A 17173-nucleotide genomic window follows, 5' to 3' on the forward strand; every position below is an offset into this window, starting at 1 on the left:
TCAAATATTGACTACTGAATGAATGAATAAATGAATGATTGATCGAACAAACAAATTCACTTTAATGACTTCAGACTGTTCAAATAGAGGCGTACATTTGTTTTTTAAAACCTATTTTAAACTTTAAACTTTGACTACAGCATAAATGAATGAATGAATGAACAAACCAACGAATCAATCAATCAGTCAATCAATCAATCAATCAATCAATCAATTAATAAATGAACCTTAATGACTTCAGTTTTTAAATGGTGAACTACATCTGTTTTTTATTATTCAACCTAATTTTTTAAACTTCAAATGTTGACTACCAAACAACGAATGAACAAATGAACGAATGAATAAATGCATCAATCAATCAATCAATTAATCAACCAATCAATCACTAAACCTTAATAACTTTAGTCTTTTAAATAGTGGCCTACATCTGTGTTTTTATTATTAAACCAAATTTATTTTTAAACCTCAAATGTTGACTACTGAATGAATCAATGAAACAATGGATCAATCAATCAATAAAAGAATCACTCAATCACCTAATAAACCTTAATGACTTCAGTCTTTTGAATAGAGGTCTGTGTTTGTGTTTTAATTTTTAAATCCATTTTTTAAAACCTCAAATGAACGAATCTTAATGAATTCAGTCTTTTAAATAGAGGGTCTGTATTTTATAGATTATTTTACATGTTTTATTTAAATTGTGATTCTGAACTCGAAGTCCCAACCATCCTCAGCATGAAAGAAATGTCCCAACTCTGACTTCTAAAACCCTTCGATCTGTATATATTCCAGGAAACCAATCTGGAGAACAAAAGTGTTATACGAGATCTGGAAACTTTCTTTGATTTGGTACTTCCAGGCTGAAGTTGAAGTGAGTCACACAGCTTGAATACCTCGCGGCCCTTTCACAGCGCGACATAAACCCGATACATGTTCCTCACATCAAGCTGACGGGGCGGAACAGCTCTCTAACCTCCACACTCGGCTGAAGGCTTTCTCACAATCGATCTCTGTTACAGTCTTCATCCATGACTGTCGCTTAGACCATGACCTGCTGACACTCTGCTTCAAAACCACAGGAGAAATGAGCGCACCTTCGCCAAGACGTCCAGTCGCTGGAGCATCCGTTTCATCTGCCTTTCCTCTTCCTCGGTAAACCTGGACAGAAGAGGCTCCAGCTGACCGGTCTGCTCAACAAAAAGAAAAATCAGAATTTGAGAATATATGGGTGCATATTATTTTACTTAGAAAACGTATCTGCTCAAAGGTGCTGTAAGTAAGTTTTTGACTCTTCTAAAGCATAAAAATACCATAATATGTTTGCTAAGTGAACATTCTTGTTTATCTGAAAACAATGCTAAAGTCAGATATTCTACTTTAAAAATGTGCGTTACGTGCCAGAACGTCTGTCTTTGTTTTGGTCTCTTTAACCCGCCCAATGCCAGTTCAGCCAATTACATTTCAGCACCCCGGGTTGCCTTTGTTGAAAACAGCGTATTTCATTCACTCAGTCATGAAGACTCTCAGAGTAGGTGTCCATGACTAAAATGCGACCTCGGGTGGACAGTAGCAGACTCCGAAATGAGATTCAGAGTTTCACATGAGGTTAATAATATATATATTACGAATGTAAACATTAGTTAAGCATGTTACATTGTAACCCCGTGTCCTTACAACATGCTACGTGACGAGATACACAGTATTAAGCAATTTGGCTGTTTGCACCAGACGAAACATGACAGAAATGTAAATACAGGCATTCAGAAGCACAGAATAGTGCACTCACTGCACTCCAGCAAAATGGTAAGGTTTATAATCTAATTAATTAAAATGCATGGGAAATGGCTTTGGCATGTTAGTTGCTGTGGACTATGCAACAAGCTATTGTAAACAAGCTAACGCTAACTAGATAAGTATATTTTAATCGCTAATATAGCAGATTCATGGAAAATTACATCAGTATCAACATTTCTGCAGCATCTAATCTATGAATGAGTCTACATCAATAACATTAAAGAGAATCACTTTATTTAAAGTGAATAAAATACCCTACTAGTGCTGTAATTTAAAAAAACAGTCATTTCCCGCTAACATTTGAGCACTGTAGAGCCTGTTGAACAGCACTGATATGCCACTGTGTTCACATACTCAACAGAAATGACTGTGAGGTTACAGGCTCGTATCTGGCCTGGTAAAAGGTGTGGTACTTTATAAAATTTAAAAAAAAAATTATAATAAAAAAAACGTTTTATTTATTTATTTTTTTGTTGTTGTATACCTCATTTTCTATTATATAATGACACTTATGTACTGAATTTTAGCACTATTTTATCTGGATTAGCTTGTCGGATGTTGATCATAACCACACTTTTTGATGTACCAAAAATATTTCCTAAAGATTTAGAATGTAAGAGAAATAAGAAAAATATTTATTTTTAAAATACAAATGTATTACATCATATATCATTAGTAAAATAGAGAATCTGTTAAAGTTTTAAATTAAAAACTGGTCTATTGTCATTTGTTAGGCAAATAAGATGCCTACCGGCCTACTGGCGGTCCTCAGTCATAATTTGGCCATTCCAATAAAAAAATTATGATAATAATAATAATAATGTAGAGCTTCAAAATTGTTCTAGCCTCTCTTGTAAAAACAAAGAGAACATTTGAAAATTCATGGATAACAACAGCCAAAATAGTATTCAAATTCAAAAGGGTTATAAATACGCAGCTCCTTTTGCATGGAATAATCTACAAACAAAGGTGCAGTTTAAAGAATTGATTTAACTAGATGCTTTATTAAAAATAAACAAATAAAAAAATCATTAAAGTATAAATCATTTAGAAATTAAAAGAGGCGTGTAGATGTTTTGAATAGTTTGTCAATGAGTGATTCATGTTAACTGTCAAATGTTTTTTGTTTGTTAGACCCATGTGACATGCCTACTGCCTAATCTTGGCCAGGACGCTCTTGTAAAAGAGATTTTTAATCTCAATGTGTCTTTCCTGGTTAAATAAAGGTTATAATAATAAAATAATAATAATAATAAAAATATATAATAATAAAAATATATAATAATAATAAAATAATAATAATAATAATAATAATCCCCTTCTGGTGATTCACAACTTTTATTGTCATCTGTCATTTTTTGTTTTAAGTATAAGGTTCAAATTTAAAGTCATTTGTAAAATGTTTTTTGTTTTTTTTCTATTAAAAAACAATACAGCAGCAAAAGAACACTTCACTTACGGTCAGATTGTAAAATTAAAATATTTGTTAGCATTGACCAAAACTGATTAGCTGAAGTCCTGCCGTAGTGACAGCCAACAGAGGTATCAGCTTGGTCATATTTCAATAGGTTATTTTCAATAATAATAAGACAAATAAGTCCACGTATGGAACAAATTCTGGACCTTTGTCATTGAGGGGTGGGTTTTCCGAAACACCCGAACCCTTCCTGGCTACATGCCTGGGTAATCAGTTCACAGAACTCACCGCTGTTTACTGAGTGTAACCACAGATACAGTTGATCTATCAGCGGATCGCTCGTATGTCAGCTTATAAACAGACCAGCTGATCTTCGCGGCTTCAAAATGCTCCTGTTCTGTAGTTACACTTAGCAAACAGTAGTGAAATGCGGTGAACTGACGACCTTCACAGCCAATCACAGTCATTTCTGTTGTGCACATGAACACAATGGCAAATCAGCGCTGTTTAAAAAAACGTGCTCAAATGTTAGTGGGAAATGGACGTTTTAGTACCGATTGATATCGAATTCCAGTATTATTACAGTACTATAGCCTACTTACTGGAGTTCAACATTAATTGAGCAGCAGCCACATAACGGACTCGTGTGTGGAGAGTAGGTGAGATGAACTGGAAAAGCAGGCAGTGGGCCAAGCCATTGTGAGGAAGGGGAGGGGGAGCGTTTGTTTTTCTGCTACTTACCCAATTATTTTAGGTATACATACATATATTTTTCTTAATAGACAGTCTGTTTTTATTTTACAATTATTTTGGGGGCGACAACCCTCAGATGGGGAGGGGGATTTACACCCATGGCGTGAGGATAAAATCTTAAAACTGTGAAGTGTTTATAGAGCCAACTACACCATTAGGAATCGATGACCCTCTTAGTTTATGATGCGGTTATAGGACATCTGTTTCTTACCTGCAGGTTTGGGACAACAAGTAGATCAGATATCTTCATTCTTTCATCTATCAGTCTGTTCCAATCCAGCATGTCCACAATGCTTTGGAGAACACATAAAGCACATCATTTAAGTTCCAGAAGCCTGTTTTTTTTTCTTAACACCAAATGACTTCCATGAATCGTTAGAGAACTGGTCGATTGTACAGAGGAAAGTGCTCTTATATGGGTTTAGCTACTCGGAGGGTCAAGCAGAGTAATGGAGCATGTGTGGAGGAGTCCTCGAGTAGTTCATAAGATAACTTCATTGTCTGCCATTGATTGAGAAGATTTACAAGTCTGAGTGTCGGAACGGCTACGGGAAGCCGGTGTTTCTCACCCTGATGAGTGCAGTCGTCCATCAGAGAAGTAGCTCTGAATGTTGCCTTCAGCTCCTAGCCTTGCTAGACACATCTGTAAAGACAACACACACCTTCAATCATCAGAGCTCCCATTTTAAGCAACGTCAAATACTTTGATTTCACTGAGGGCATGTCTGCAAGTACACTAGTGTTTTTTATAATCAAAGTTTTCCCTGTTTTTTTGGTTTTTTTGATTGTTTGTTTTTTGTTTTTAAATATCCATCCACATGAAAACAGCAAAATGCACTGTGATGCATGTTAAGGTCACGCTGAACCAACAGGGGGCGATAATGACACTTATGCAGAGTTTACACCAAATGGGGAATAAAGTATTTTTACAAGATTTCATACAAGTCAACGCAAAAGTGAGAACAGAGGCGCATAGCTGTCCCGCGGTGCTTTTGCCGCTAAGGCACAGAAGTTGTCTCATTAGCTTCTTCGCCATTTGGTGTGAACACAGCCATGTTGGCCAATCAGAAAGGAGAAAAACCATGCACACACTGACATAATGAGGCAAAAAACCTAGTTGTAGTGTTCACACGACCACACTGTCTCCAGAGTTTAAGAAAATCTTCACCCTGGCCAGAGTTTAGAAAGTTTGGGTTTGATACTCCGAAACTAAAAATACCTGTGTTCACATTGACAGGGACTAAGTCAATACTCTAATTTTAATACAATTAAGACAAAACTCTGTTTACATGATAGACTCTTAATCAGAGATTTTTGATGATCTTAAACTGGCTAAAAAGACGGAATAAACACAAATTGAACTGAATTGAAGGACATTTTAAACATATTGTTATCAGCTATCATATGGTGTGAAATGTATGCTTGTATGTTATGCGTGTGTGTTTCACTTTGTAAATAGCAAATGCGTCACAGCACGCCGCAACTGACTCTTAAAGGGAATGTGAGATGAGGCTCTGATTGGTTTAATGCTATTTATGTTCAAAACACACCCATAACTCATTAAGAAAATGAGTACAACACTGTTAGATCATGGGCCGGGGTGCAACCTGCATTTTTCCATCCTTAAAATAGCAAAAGTGGATTCAGACATGCTCTTAATGATTTTGCGCCATGTGCTTTTAGACTTTGCACCTAGATGGTTAAAATAGAGCCCTATATGTTGTATTTTCTGTTTCTACATTATGCAATTTACCCACATACGATGACTTCCACTTTTCAAAACTTCCCAATGAAATAAAGATTTAGTATTTTATTTTAATAACATACAGTATCGCTGATTATGTGACTAAAGATCACTGTAATGAAAGATTATCATCGCAAGCATCAATTCCCATATTGCACCCTTGAGAAAAATCTCCACTCAAGTTTCTCCATTGCAAATGACCTTGAATAAAAGTCCCATTTAAAATGATACTACATACAAGTGTCTGCTATAAGTCTACTTCATTATTTATCATTATCTTAATTAGATTCTGCCATTAAAATTCTGGACAGTCATATACTGTAGCCTCTAGTGGCTTTGCTGCAGGTCAGATTTTCTACAGCTGCCTTATACAGTAATCTTATACAGATATCATACTTTAGTGTTGCTTGATCTGTGCATTTGGCCGAAGACTGAACCCAAAATCATACCTGCAATTGCTCTAGATCCAGTTTCTGCTCCAGCACCTCCATGCCGTCTTTCCCCTGCTTGCTAGCAAGGAAGCTGAAAAAGCGTCTCCATTTCACCAGCACTTCGGAGAACTGGAGCTGCAGACGCCCGGGAGGGGGGAAGGATGAGGAACCTGGTTAGTTCATGGAGGTGACGGATTTTAACCTGATGTTTTCTGATGAATGAACCCTGCGTGAACCACAGTCTTACCAGGAATTGCGGGCGCCCCAAGGCAGTCATCTTAATAGCCGAGAAACCATCTTCAGAACTTCCACCTGAGCAGGCAGGTGATTTTCTTTTAGAGTTATTTTAGTGGTAACGGCAGCAATGAAAGTGAAACTGGCTCTTTTTTTAGAAGTAATTTTACAGGAGCGCTGAATGAATTCTATGCTGTTATACTTGGTGTCGCAGGTGCATTACAATGGGTGTTGCTCCAATAGTGCTGGCATAATGGAAAACTTGTGCTGCATGCACATTCACAAATACACTATAAAATGCTTTCTTAAGTTGCTAGGTCTGCATGCTTTCTTGGCACTCATGAACTAAAATACACAGCATATCATATGCTATATGCAGTGCTCAACATATATGAGTACACCCTTCACAAATCTCTCATTTTAAATGAATATTTTCTATAGGATGCATTACAATATTATATTTGTACATATACATTCGATTAGTCAATGCTGAAGCCAAATCTGGAGTTATTCTAACAAAAGAACTTATGAACGGTCCAAAATTAGTACACTCAAATTTATATGTGAGGGAATAATATTAAACAAAAAATATTTTTAAAAGAGCCAAATTCAAGAGAAAGACAAAACTGTTTACAATTGTGTTGATATTTTGTAGTTTGTACTTTTTTCCAAATATTTTCCATGAATTTAAATGTATAATCTTTCTATTTCAAAAGTTGTTCTGTGACTAAATATTATTTTAATACATATATCGGTCTAATAAATCGGTTTTGTTCAAATGCACAAAAATAGTTTAACTATATTCACTGAGAAATATAAAAACATTCATTTTCAAAATGGGTTATACTCATTAATGTTGAGCACTGTAAATACAGTTGAAGTCAGAATTATTAGCCTCCCTTTGAATTAGTTTTTCTTTTTTTAAATATTTCCAAAAATATGTTTAACAGAGCAAGGACATTTTCACAGTATGTCTGATAATATTTTTTCATCTAAAGAAAGTTTTATTTGTTTTATTTCGGCTTGAATTAAAAGAGTTTCTAATTTTTTTAACACCATTTTTAGTACAAAATTATGAGCCCCATTAAGCTATATTTATATTTTTGATAGTCTACAGAACAAACCATTGTTATACAATAAACTGCCTAATTACTCTAACCTGCCTAGTTAACCTAATTAACCTAGTTAAGCCTTTACATGTCATTTTAAGCTGCATAGAAGTATCCTGAAAAAGATCTATTAAAATATAATTTACTGTGATCAGTCATTAGAAATGAGTTATTAAAACTATTATGTTTAGAAATGTGTTAACGAAGAAAAAAATCTCTTCGTTAAACAGAAATTGGGGGAAAAATAAACATGGGGCTAATAATTCAGGGGGGCTAATAACTCTGACTTCAACTGTATATAAGAATTAGTGATGAACAAACAATTATAGAAATGTTTCTTAATTACTTAGGAAATAATTACAAAATCTTAATAATGATTTCTGCAAAGTTGTTGCAAACAATTTTTATGGGTTGAATTTAAACAAACCAATTAAATTTAATAACTTGATTTGTCAAACTAAATAATTTGTTTACAACCACTTAATTTTTAAAAATCTAATAAATCAAATTAATCATCTTTGAATCGTTTTTTTTTCAGTGTTCTTTGCACCCTGTTTATGGAAAGTGTCCAACACAAGCTCATTGGAAATATGTGCTTCGACTAAATTTTGTGAAACCACAAAAACGGCAAACAAATAGGTAAAATGAACGTTACGGAGCCTTATGACACCATCAACTTTTGTTCCTTTTCACATTAATGTTATTTGCAGGGACATATTATCAACAAATAAAGACTTTTTTCTTGCAGTTATTCACACAACGCCAAATAAATAACACAAAACACCTTACCAATGTCTTTGACTTGCAATCAAATACATTTGCCTCTAAATATCTCCATATGTACAACTCTTCTTGCATGGTCACTTTGCTCAGTAGTTCATTATGTCCACCTGACAAAAGTCCTGTCTCCTATCCAAGTTTTAGGAACAACAAATAATAACTTGACTTCTAGTTGATCATATGCTATTAAAAGTGGCTTATGTGAAAGTCAAAGGCCTCTAGATTACTCTTATTTCAGCAAAATAAAACATGATTTTTAACATGTCTTGATTTTTAGTTATTTAATTAGGACAGTAAGGTCTGACTTTGCCAAGACTAAAGTCATCACTTAACAGAGATAATGTACAGTATAGAATATAAAGTCATGGTGCAGTGGGAAAAGAATGAATATTGTGTCTGACTCCCATGAGCTTGGAGGACTGCATCCATACATCTCTCATATCACTTATTAATAAAGTCATCTGGAATGCCAAAGAAAGTGTTCTTGCAGGACTTTAAGAGATTCTTTTGATTTATCTTTAATGCCTCCTCCATCTTTACCCAGAAATGCTCAGTAAATGTCTGGTGACCGGACTGGCCAATCCAGGAGCACCTTGACTTTCTTTGCTTTCAGGAACTTTGATGTGGAGGCTGAAGTACGAGAACGAGCGCTATCCTGCTGAAGAATTTGCCCTCTCTTGTGGTTTGTAATACAATGGGCAGCACACATGCCTTGATACCTCAGGCTGTTGATGTTGCCATCCACTCAGCAGATCTCTTACATAGCCCCATACTGAATGTAACCCCAAACCATTATTTTTCCTTCACCAAACTTGACTGATTTCTGTGAGAATCTTGTGTCCATGCAGGTTCCAGTAGATCTTCTGCAGTATTTGTGATGTTTGGGATGCAGTTCAACAAATGATTCATCTGAAAAATCAACCTTCTGTCACTTTTCCAAATGATCAACTAGAAGTCAAGTTACTATTTGTTGCTCTTACATCTGAGATTGACGACAAAACAGTTAGAAGTAATGCGAAATCAAGGTAAAAGTAATGTGAATAAAAAAAAACTATATATGTCTCTATACGTTTGCTTTTAAAAACACTATTGGTTGGGTTTATGTTAGTGGTTTGCTGTTCTTGGGGAAATATACATCAAAACGTACCGTAAGAAACTGATTTCAGCTTCACAAACATGTAGACAGCGCCCACTAGTAGATTTGCCATCTGAAATGCACAACGAACTCAACGCTATCTCTTGGTAATTTGTAACTTTGATTTAGTGGCTAATTCATATGAATTCGTACAATCTCTCTCATTCAATTTAGTACTATTTGCTCATCCCCCAATGGCGGTTGGGTTTAGGGGTGTGGTTTGGTGTCATGCCTACTTTTAAAAATGATACATTTACATACCACTGAACTCATACAAATTAGCCACTACTGTATTTGTGTCCTTGTGAGATCAGACTTAACGAAACACTAATAATAATAATAATAATAATAATAATAATAATAATAATAATAATAATAATAATTCCTTACATTTATATTGCGCTTTTCTAGACACTCAAACCGCTTTACACATTTTTGTGGGGGACATCCCCGTGCAGCATCCACCTGAATGACATAATGGCAGCCATATTGCGCTAGACTGCACACCACACACCAGCTGATTGGTGGAGAGTAGACAGAGTGATGAAGCCAATTATGATATGGGGACGGTTAGGAGGCCATAATGAACAGAGGCCGGTGGGCAAATTTGGCCAGGATGCTGGGGTTAAACCCCTACTCTTTTTCGAAGGACACCCTGGGATTCAACCACAGAGAGTCAGGACCTCGGTTTAACGTCTCATCAGAAAGACGGTAAACATGGCAGTCACTTAGCAGTATAGAGTGCCCATTAATATACTGGGGTGCTAGGACCCACACAGACCATAGGTTGAGCGCCCCCTACTGGTCTCACCAACACCACTTCCTGAGCAACCTAGCTTTCCAATGTGGTCTCCTATCCAAATACTGACTAGGCTTAGCCCTACTTAGCTTCAGTGGGCGACTACGTGAGAGTTGGGGAGCTAGCTGCCGGCAACATATCCACAAAAACATATTTTCGCAAGTTTTTCCAATGAGCCTGGGTTGCAAGTGTCCTAATTACTTTGTGTGTATCTAAACCATTGAATTGCAGCCCCTGGCTTTTGTTTTGCACGCAAGCTGACTTCAATTCCAAAGTTTATTATTACTAATTAGCTTTTCTAAATGCTCTGTTACCTGAGGCTTTGATGCAATTGAGGAAAGTCTCCATGTGCTGGTCACATTTGGCCTCATCGGCATAGAAGTACGTACGAGCGCTCGTTACGCCTTCACGGCGGTCGCCAAACCTTCGGTGAGCTGTGAACTTCTTTTCTCTGTGATCCACTCCTGAAACACATGGAAAGGGGAGAAAAATCTGACCTTTTGCTTCAATCCTACAAACAAATTGAAATGCTAAAAAGGTGTAGATACTCACCAGGGCTTTCTTTCTCTGATGTAGACATGCAAGATCTATCAGGAAAAGAAAAGAAATTGACATTTCTAATAAAGCAGGGTGACTAATGAAAGCGACTACTACTTGTTCTTAAGGCCTTTGTAGAGACCTTTAGCTGACAAAACGAAGAACCAGCAGTTTCTATAGAGAGGAATCAATAATAACTGCAGAGGCTGCTATGAGGTGACTTTACTGTGGTGCACTTGTGCTGTTTGTTTCTCTTCTAGATTTCAGGGTCAGCACTTAGAGGCAAACTCCCGCCTGACGTCTATGCTGATGCCCACATGTGTCTGAACTGCACTGACGCTTGGCCAGCGGTGGCATGGGGCAGTGGCTTGTTTGGATTGAGTTCCAGTGATCTCTCCACCGCCTCTGCACTTCTACATCCACCCACAGCCTCTGCTTTAGCAAATCCAAGAGGTGTATTTGTACAATAAATCCAAGGTTCAGTACATATCCAAGTTTATGATGATTAACTCTTGTGTATTGTTTAAATTGTTGTGTTTTTTTATGTTTGCAACTGTTGTTGACCCTTTGTCTTCCATTATAATGACATTTTTTGAATTACAAAACCATGACACTGTTTTCCCTGCTTGCAAGAGGTAAAACCTATAGTTTTTACTGTTGATCATCTTCTGGCACCATTAACCCTTTAGCAAAAACATTTCTGGCTATTATATGGAATAAATAAATAAATTAATTAATTAATTAATTGATTAATTCATTCATTCATTTTCCCTTGGCCAAGTCCCTTTATTTATCAGGGGTCACCACAGCGGAATGAACAGCAACCTGTATCCAGCATTTGTCTTACACTGCAGATGCCCTTCCAGCTGCAACCCAGTACTGGGAAATTATATAGAATTCTATAGAGTAAAACAGCAGATTATAGTGTGTGTGCCATATACACTTACCATTTTCTGAGAGCTGAGCTGCTTATTTTGATTTTCTCAGGCATATCAAGATGTGCTAAGGTGTAGCTCAAACACACACCATTCTCCATATTGAATGCAGAAACTAAGTATTTTCTCCTCTGCAACTGATAATCAACAGTAAAAAAATTTAAGATTTGACCTCTTCCCAACAGAGAAAACCAGCAACAATCAGGAAAGCACGGTTGCATGCTGTCATGGTTTTGCAAAAAATGTCATTAAAATGGAAGTCAATGGGGCAAAAACAGCTGCGAACATAGCGAAAGGGTAGTAAACTTGTGTACTGTTGAGTTTTTGAAAGCTTTCCAGGCATTTTCAAAAATGTGTGTCAAAATAAGATTGGACACCAAACATCATTTCATTTGCTGAAACAGAGAGAGAGTTTTGGTCAAATTAGGACTTAAAAGCACCCCAGAGTGAATGAAAACATCCGCAAAGTACACATTTAACATTTGTGAAAAACAAAAGTTCACAACAATTTTAAACAAAATGTCTGCTTGGTTTAAATAATATATAGTCAAAATTATTCAATGATAGTTTGCCAATGTTCAATAGAGCAAGGAAATGTTCACAGCTTTTCCTATTATTTATTTTTAGTTTGGCTGGAATAAATGCAGTTTTAATTTTTTTAAATAAATGCTAAGGTCAATATTATTAGCCTCTTTTAAAAAAAAAAAAATGTGATTGGCTACAGAACAAAACACTTTTATCCAATAACTTGCCTAATTATCCTAACGTTCCTGTAGCTAACATAATAACCTGGTTAAGTCTTTAAATTGCACTTTGCAATACTAGTACCTTGAAAATGGCTAGTAAAATGTTATGTGCTGTCATCATGGTAAAGAGACAATGAATTAGTTGTTAGAAATAAGTAGTCAAAACAACATGTCAATAATGTGTTGAACATCACTTGAGAAATAGTATTATCATAATTAAAACTCCGGGTATAATTTTGACTGTATACACAAGTGAATTCTACTTTAAATAATATACAAACCTGTTCAAATGAAAAGAATTTAAGCTGTTTTCAAAACCTTTGATGCATAGATTTAAAAAAAAAAAAAACTTATACATGCTGTTATACAAATTGAGAAAAAAACATTTACGCTGTAATAAAATACTTAACATTTTTACCTGTATTCCGCAGTACAAGAAAAATATCAACATAAATGTTAAGCAATGACAAATGACTATTTGCATGTATGCAAGAGGCTCCACTGTAATCACATATTACCTCCCTTATTTTTAAACTGGAATCTGATCTGTGTATTTTCCTCATATTAAAAAAAAGGAAATGCATTTGGCACACTTTATTCCTGTACCACACATGTCAGCATTATTCAAAGGAAAACACCTTTTGATCATATGTTTTTTAAGTCAAATTTTGCATTGAATTCTTTATTAATGAATTTCTTAATTATTTAAACCCCAGAAAAATATGCAAATATGATGGATCAATTGCCCACAATGACAGACAGACACAAGCACACACACACATGTATAGACGGATGGATGAATGGATGGATGGATGGAAACAGATGGAAACAGATGGAACCAGATAGAAAGATAGATAAAATGAGATAGAACAACAGATAGAACGATAGATGGATGGATGGATGAAATGACAGAACGATAGAACAATTGAACGACAAATAGAATAATAGAACGATGGATAGATTAAACTGACGGATGGACGGACGGACAGATAGATAGACAGATAAAAACTGTCAGAAAGATAGATAAAATGAGATAGAACAACAAATAGAACGACAGACAGACAGACAGACATACAGACAGACAGACAGATGATGGATGGATGGATGGATGGATGGATGGATGGATGGATGGATGGATGGATGGATGGATGGATGGATGGATGGATGGATGGATGGATGGATGGGTGGATGGGTGGATGGATGGAATGACAGAACGATAGATAGAACAATAGAACAACATAGAATAATAGAACGATGGATAGAATGAATGGACGGACGGACAGACATAGATAGATAAAACAGATAAAAAGATACATAAAACGACAGACAGAACAGCAGATATATAAACAGAAAGACTGATAGACAGACAGATGGACTGATAGACAGACAGATAGACAGACAGACAGACAGACAGACAGGAGGACGGAAGGATGGATGGATGGAATGACAGAACGATAGATAGAACAAAAGGATGGATGGATGAATGGATGGATGGATGGATGGATGGATGGATGGATGGAAGGATGGATGGATGGATGGATGGATGGATGGATGGATGGATGGATTGAGAGAACAATAGATAGAACAATAGAACGACAAATAGAATAATAGAACAATGGATAGAATGAATGGACGGACGGACAGACAGATAGATAAAAACAGATAAAAAGATAGATAAAACAACAGACAGACAGACAGACAGATATAACATTTATATGTCAGAAAATAATACAAAAAATGTAATTCATACAGATATAAATGTATTCCTCACTAGTTAAAACACAAACTATCTTAAAGCTTCATGCATTTTCTGCAGCTTCTTCAAGCAAAAGAACTAAATCACGGGTTTGTCTTGGGTCGACATCAGCTGCATATTATATAGCAGATCATTCACAAATCAATGCATGCAAGTCAATTACAGCCGACCGATGGTTGCCATAATAATCATGTCTGTCTGCATGAAGACGCAGCAATAACAGCTTTTCACACAAAACTGATAGCAGGCAGAAACGGCGTCTGAGATCTCAAGGAATGATCAGCCTCGGGTTCCTGAATATTAGATGGCAACCTACTCAAATGCCACATCCTCCATCACACCCCTGATAATGCAGAAAAGCCGAGCTGAGCACTCTATTCTGTATAACAGCATTACAGGATCCATTGGGGTGGATGTTAATGCAATATTGATAGGGGCAGAGGCTCTAAAACACACATCACGAACATAAATTAGCTTTTATTAGCCGGTGACCAGCCTGGGTCCTCTGTGGTTGTAAAGAGCATTTCCAATAAACGCTCCATTTCGGCTCATTTGGTCTGCAGACTGAATGTGTGTGAGATTGTGGAGATTCAGCGCCGCTCGCAGGACATGAGGAGAAATGAACGGAGAAACCCATTTAAAAGGGACAGTTCACCTAAAGATGGACCTCTTTTTTTCTGTTGTACACAAAAGGTATTTTGTAGAGAGATTGAAGCCTGTAACCATTGACTTTCATATTAAATGTTTTTCCTACTATGGAAGTCAGTGGTTACAGGTTTGCAGTATTCTTCAAAATATCTTCTTTTGTTCAGCATAAAAACGAAACTCAGAAAGGTTTAAAATCACTCGAGGGAGAGTAAATAGTGAGGCAATTAATTGTTTTGTTTTTGGTGAACTGCCCCTTTAATCCCTTTTTGTTAAGGGATGATTTGTTAAGGAATGATTTGAATATACTTCAATTATTATGTAAGGGTAGCATGAATTAAAGTTCATGAAGTTTACGTTTAAAGTTCAAGAACTTTTTTTATTGTAACCAAATCAACAAGTAAAGGAAACTATAACTGCATTAACATTTACAATTACAAATTAAGACTGAAAATATTTATAAAGTAATAATAATAAACATACATAACCAAACCGTATGTGCGATTAGGATAAACATCAAAACATTATGGCGCAATTACTGATGATACTTGATGTAATGAGTATATTTTGTTAATTTTGGTATATAAATGTTACAGTACTTTAAAAACAGTTTGTGGGATTTGAGCTTTATATGTTTCTTTAAATGTAAAGTGGAGATTGTTATTATTTGGTATATAAATGCTAAAGTATTTTGCAAATAGTTTGTGGGATTTGAGTTTTATGTTTTTTTTTCTATTAATACAAATAAATAAAATGTTATAAATTGCTTAGTAGGCTGTGTGTGTGTGTGTGTGTGTGTGTGTGTGTGTGTGTGTGTGTGTGTGTGTGTGTGTACACACACACACACACACACACACACACACATATATATATATATATATATATATATATATATATATATATATATATATATATATATATATATATATATATATATATATATGTATGTATGTATGTATGTATGTATGTATGTATGTATGTATGTATGTATGTATATATATATATATATATATATATATATATATATATATATATATATATATATATATATATATATATACTGTGTGTGTGTGTGTGTATACACAGTTGCATACTAGTTCCCCAATTTCTGTTTAACAGAGTTTTTTTTTACACATTTCTAAACATAATAGTTTTAATAACTCATTTCTAATAACTGATTTATTTTATCCATGATGACACTAAATAATATTTGACTAGATATTTTGCAGGTTACAGTAATTAGGCAAGTTATTGTTTAATGAAGGTTTGTTCTGTAGACAGTCGGAAAAAAATTTGCTTTAAGGGGCTAATAATTTTGACCTTAAAATGTTTCATAAAAAAAATTAAAACTACTTTTATTCTAGCGAAATAAAACATACAAGACTTTCTCTAGAAGAAAAATTATTATCAGACACACAGAATTTGTGTGTTTGAAAAATTCTTTGCTCTGTTAAACATCATTTGGGACATATTAAAAAAGAGAAAAAAAAATCTAAATTATATATAATTATTATTATTATATTTATTTTTTCATAATGAATGCCATTATGTATTGTGGCATATATATAATATGGATTTTTTTTTTGTACATTTTGTAATCAGAGTACTCTGAAAACATATAGTAGAGGCGAGTGACCGCAGTGATTCAGCACAGTATTTAGGAGATAAGAAGAAATGACCAGAATAATAGCTAAAACCGAATAATATCTAAAACAGCTCAAACCTCTGACAGCTGCACTTAGAAATGAAAGCAGCGATGCAGAGGAGAATCTCACCGGCTTTCCCTCATAATCCAAATGGCATATCATCTATATCTCCATCTCCCCTTCTCCTCACTCAGTTCTAAAAGCCTTTCGTTTTGTTTTTTAAATCAGGGTAATTTCATCAAATATTGCTTTAAGGATTGTTGAAGTTAAACATTGATATTGTGTTGTTTAAAAAGGAATCATGAAAATGAGCAGTAGTGTAGCCATTTTATTTCTACATACGAGAGATATTTATATATATATATATATATATATATATATATATATATATATATATATATATATATATATATATATATAAAATGATTTTTGTTTTAATGTTTTTTAAAGAGCCCCTTTCATGAGTTTTTGAAAATGACCTTCCATGCAGTGTAACAACGCTCTAAGTGAATGAAAAGATCCAGCTGAGATATCAATCTGAAAGTGCAGCATGTTTAAAAGTACTGAATTTTTAATAAGCAAGTTGATTTATATAATTTGTTTTTCGTCCTGATCTTTAGCCTGTTCATATCAACATTGACACAAAACAATACCAAATATGAAGTGTTAGATCTGGTAAAACTTGAGGGCGCCTTACCCTTTCAAAGACTAG

At 35.0% G+C, this 17173-nt stretch overlaps 1 protein-coding gene across 5 annotated transcripts in view; it reads right to left on the reverse strand.

Annotated features, from left to right (window-relative positions):
• Positions 1 to 17173, reverse strand: part of prodhb (proline dehydrogenase (oxidase) 1b) — a 49431-nt gene that overhangs the window by 18530 nt on the left and 13728 nt on the right. For 3 of the 5 annotated variants that reach the window (XR_015490740.1, XR_015490741.1, XM_087253206.1), the window contains exons 3-9: positions 10749 to 10783; positions 10511 to 10660; positions 6387 to 6451; positions 6158 to 6274; positions 4534 to 4607; positions 4176 to 4257; positions 1095 to 1187 (exon numbers count right to left, since the gene is read on the reverse strand). Coding sequence is in view for 2 of the 5 variants with exons in the window: in XM_087253206.1 (XP_087109332.1) it covers positions 1095 to 1187; positions 4176 to 4257; positions 4534 to 4607; positions 6158 to 6274; positions 6387 to 6451; positions 10511 to 10660; positions 10749 to 10783 (616 nt within the window). In the remaining 3 variants the exon portion in view is untranslated. Of the gene's footprint in view, positions 1 to 973; positions 1188 to 4175; positions 4258 to 4533; positions 4678 to 6067; positions 6275 to 6386; positions 6452 to 10510; positions 10661 to 10748; positions 10784 to 17173 lie in introns of all 5 variants that reach the window. The other 2 variants (XR_015490742.1, XM_087253207.1) reach the window with 2 other exon arrangements.

The sequence above is a fragment of the Danio rerio genome, chromosome 5 (assembly GCF_052040795.2).
Source record: "Danio rerio strain M-AB ecotype USA chromosome 5, GRCz13ab, whole genome shotgun sequence".
Taxonomy (NCBI): domain Eukaryota; kingdom Metazoa; phylum Chordata; class Actinopteri; order Cypriniformes; family Danionidae; genus Danio; species Danio rerio.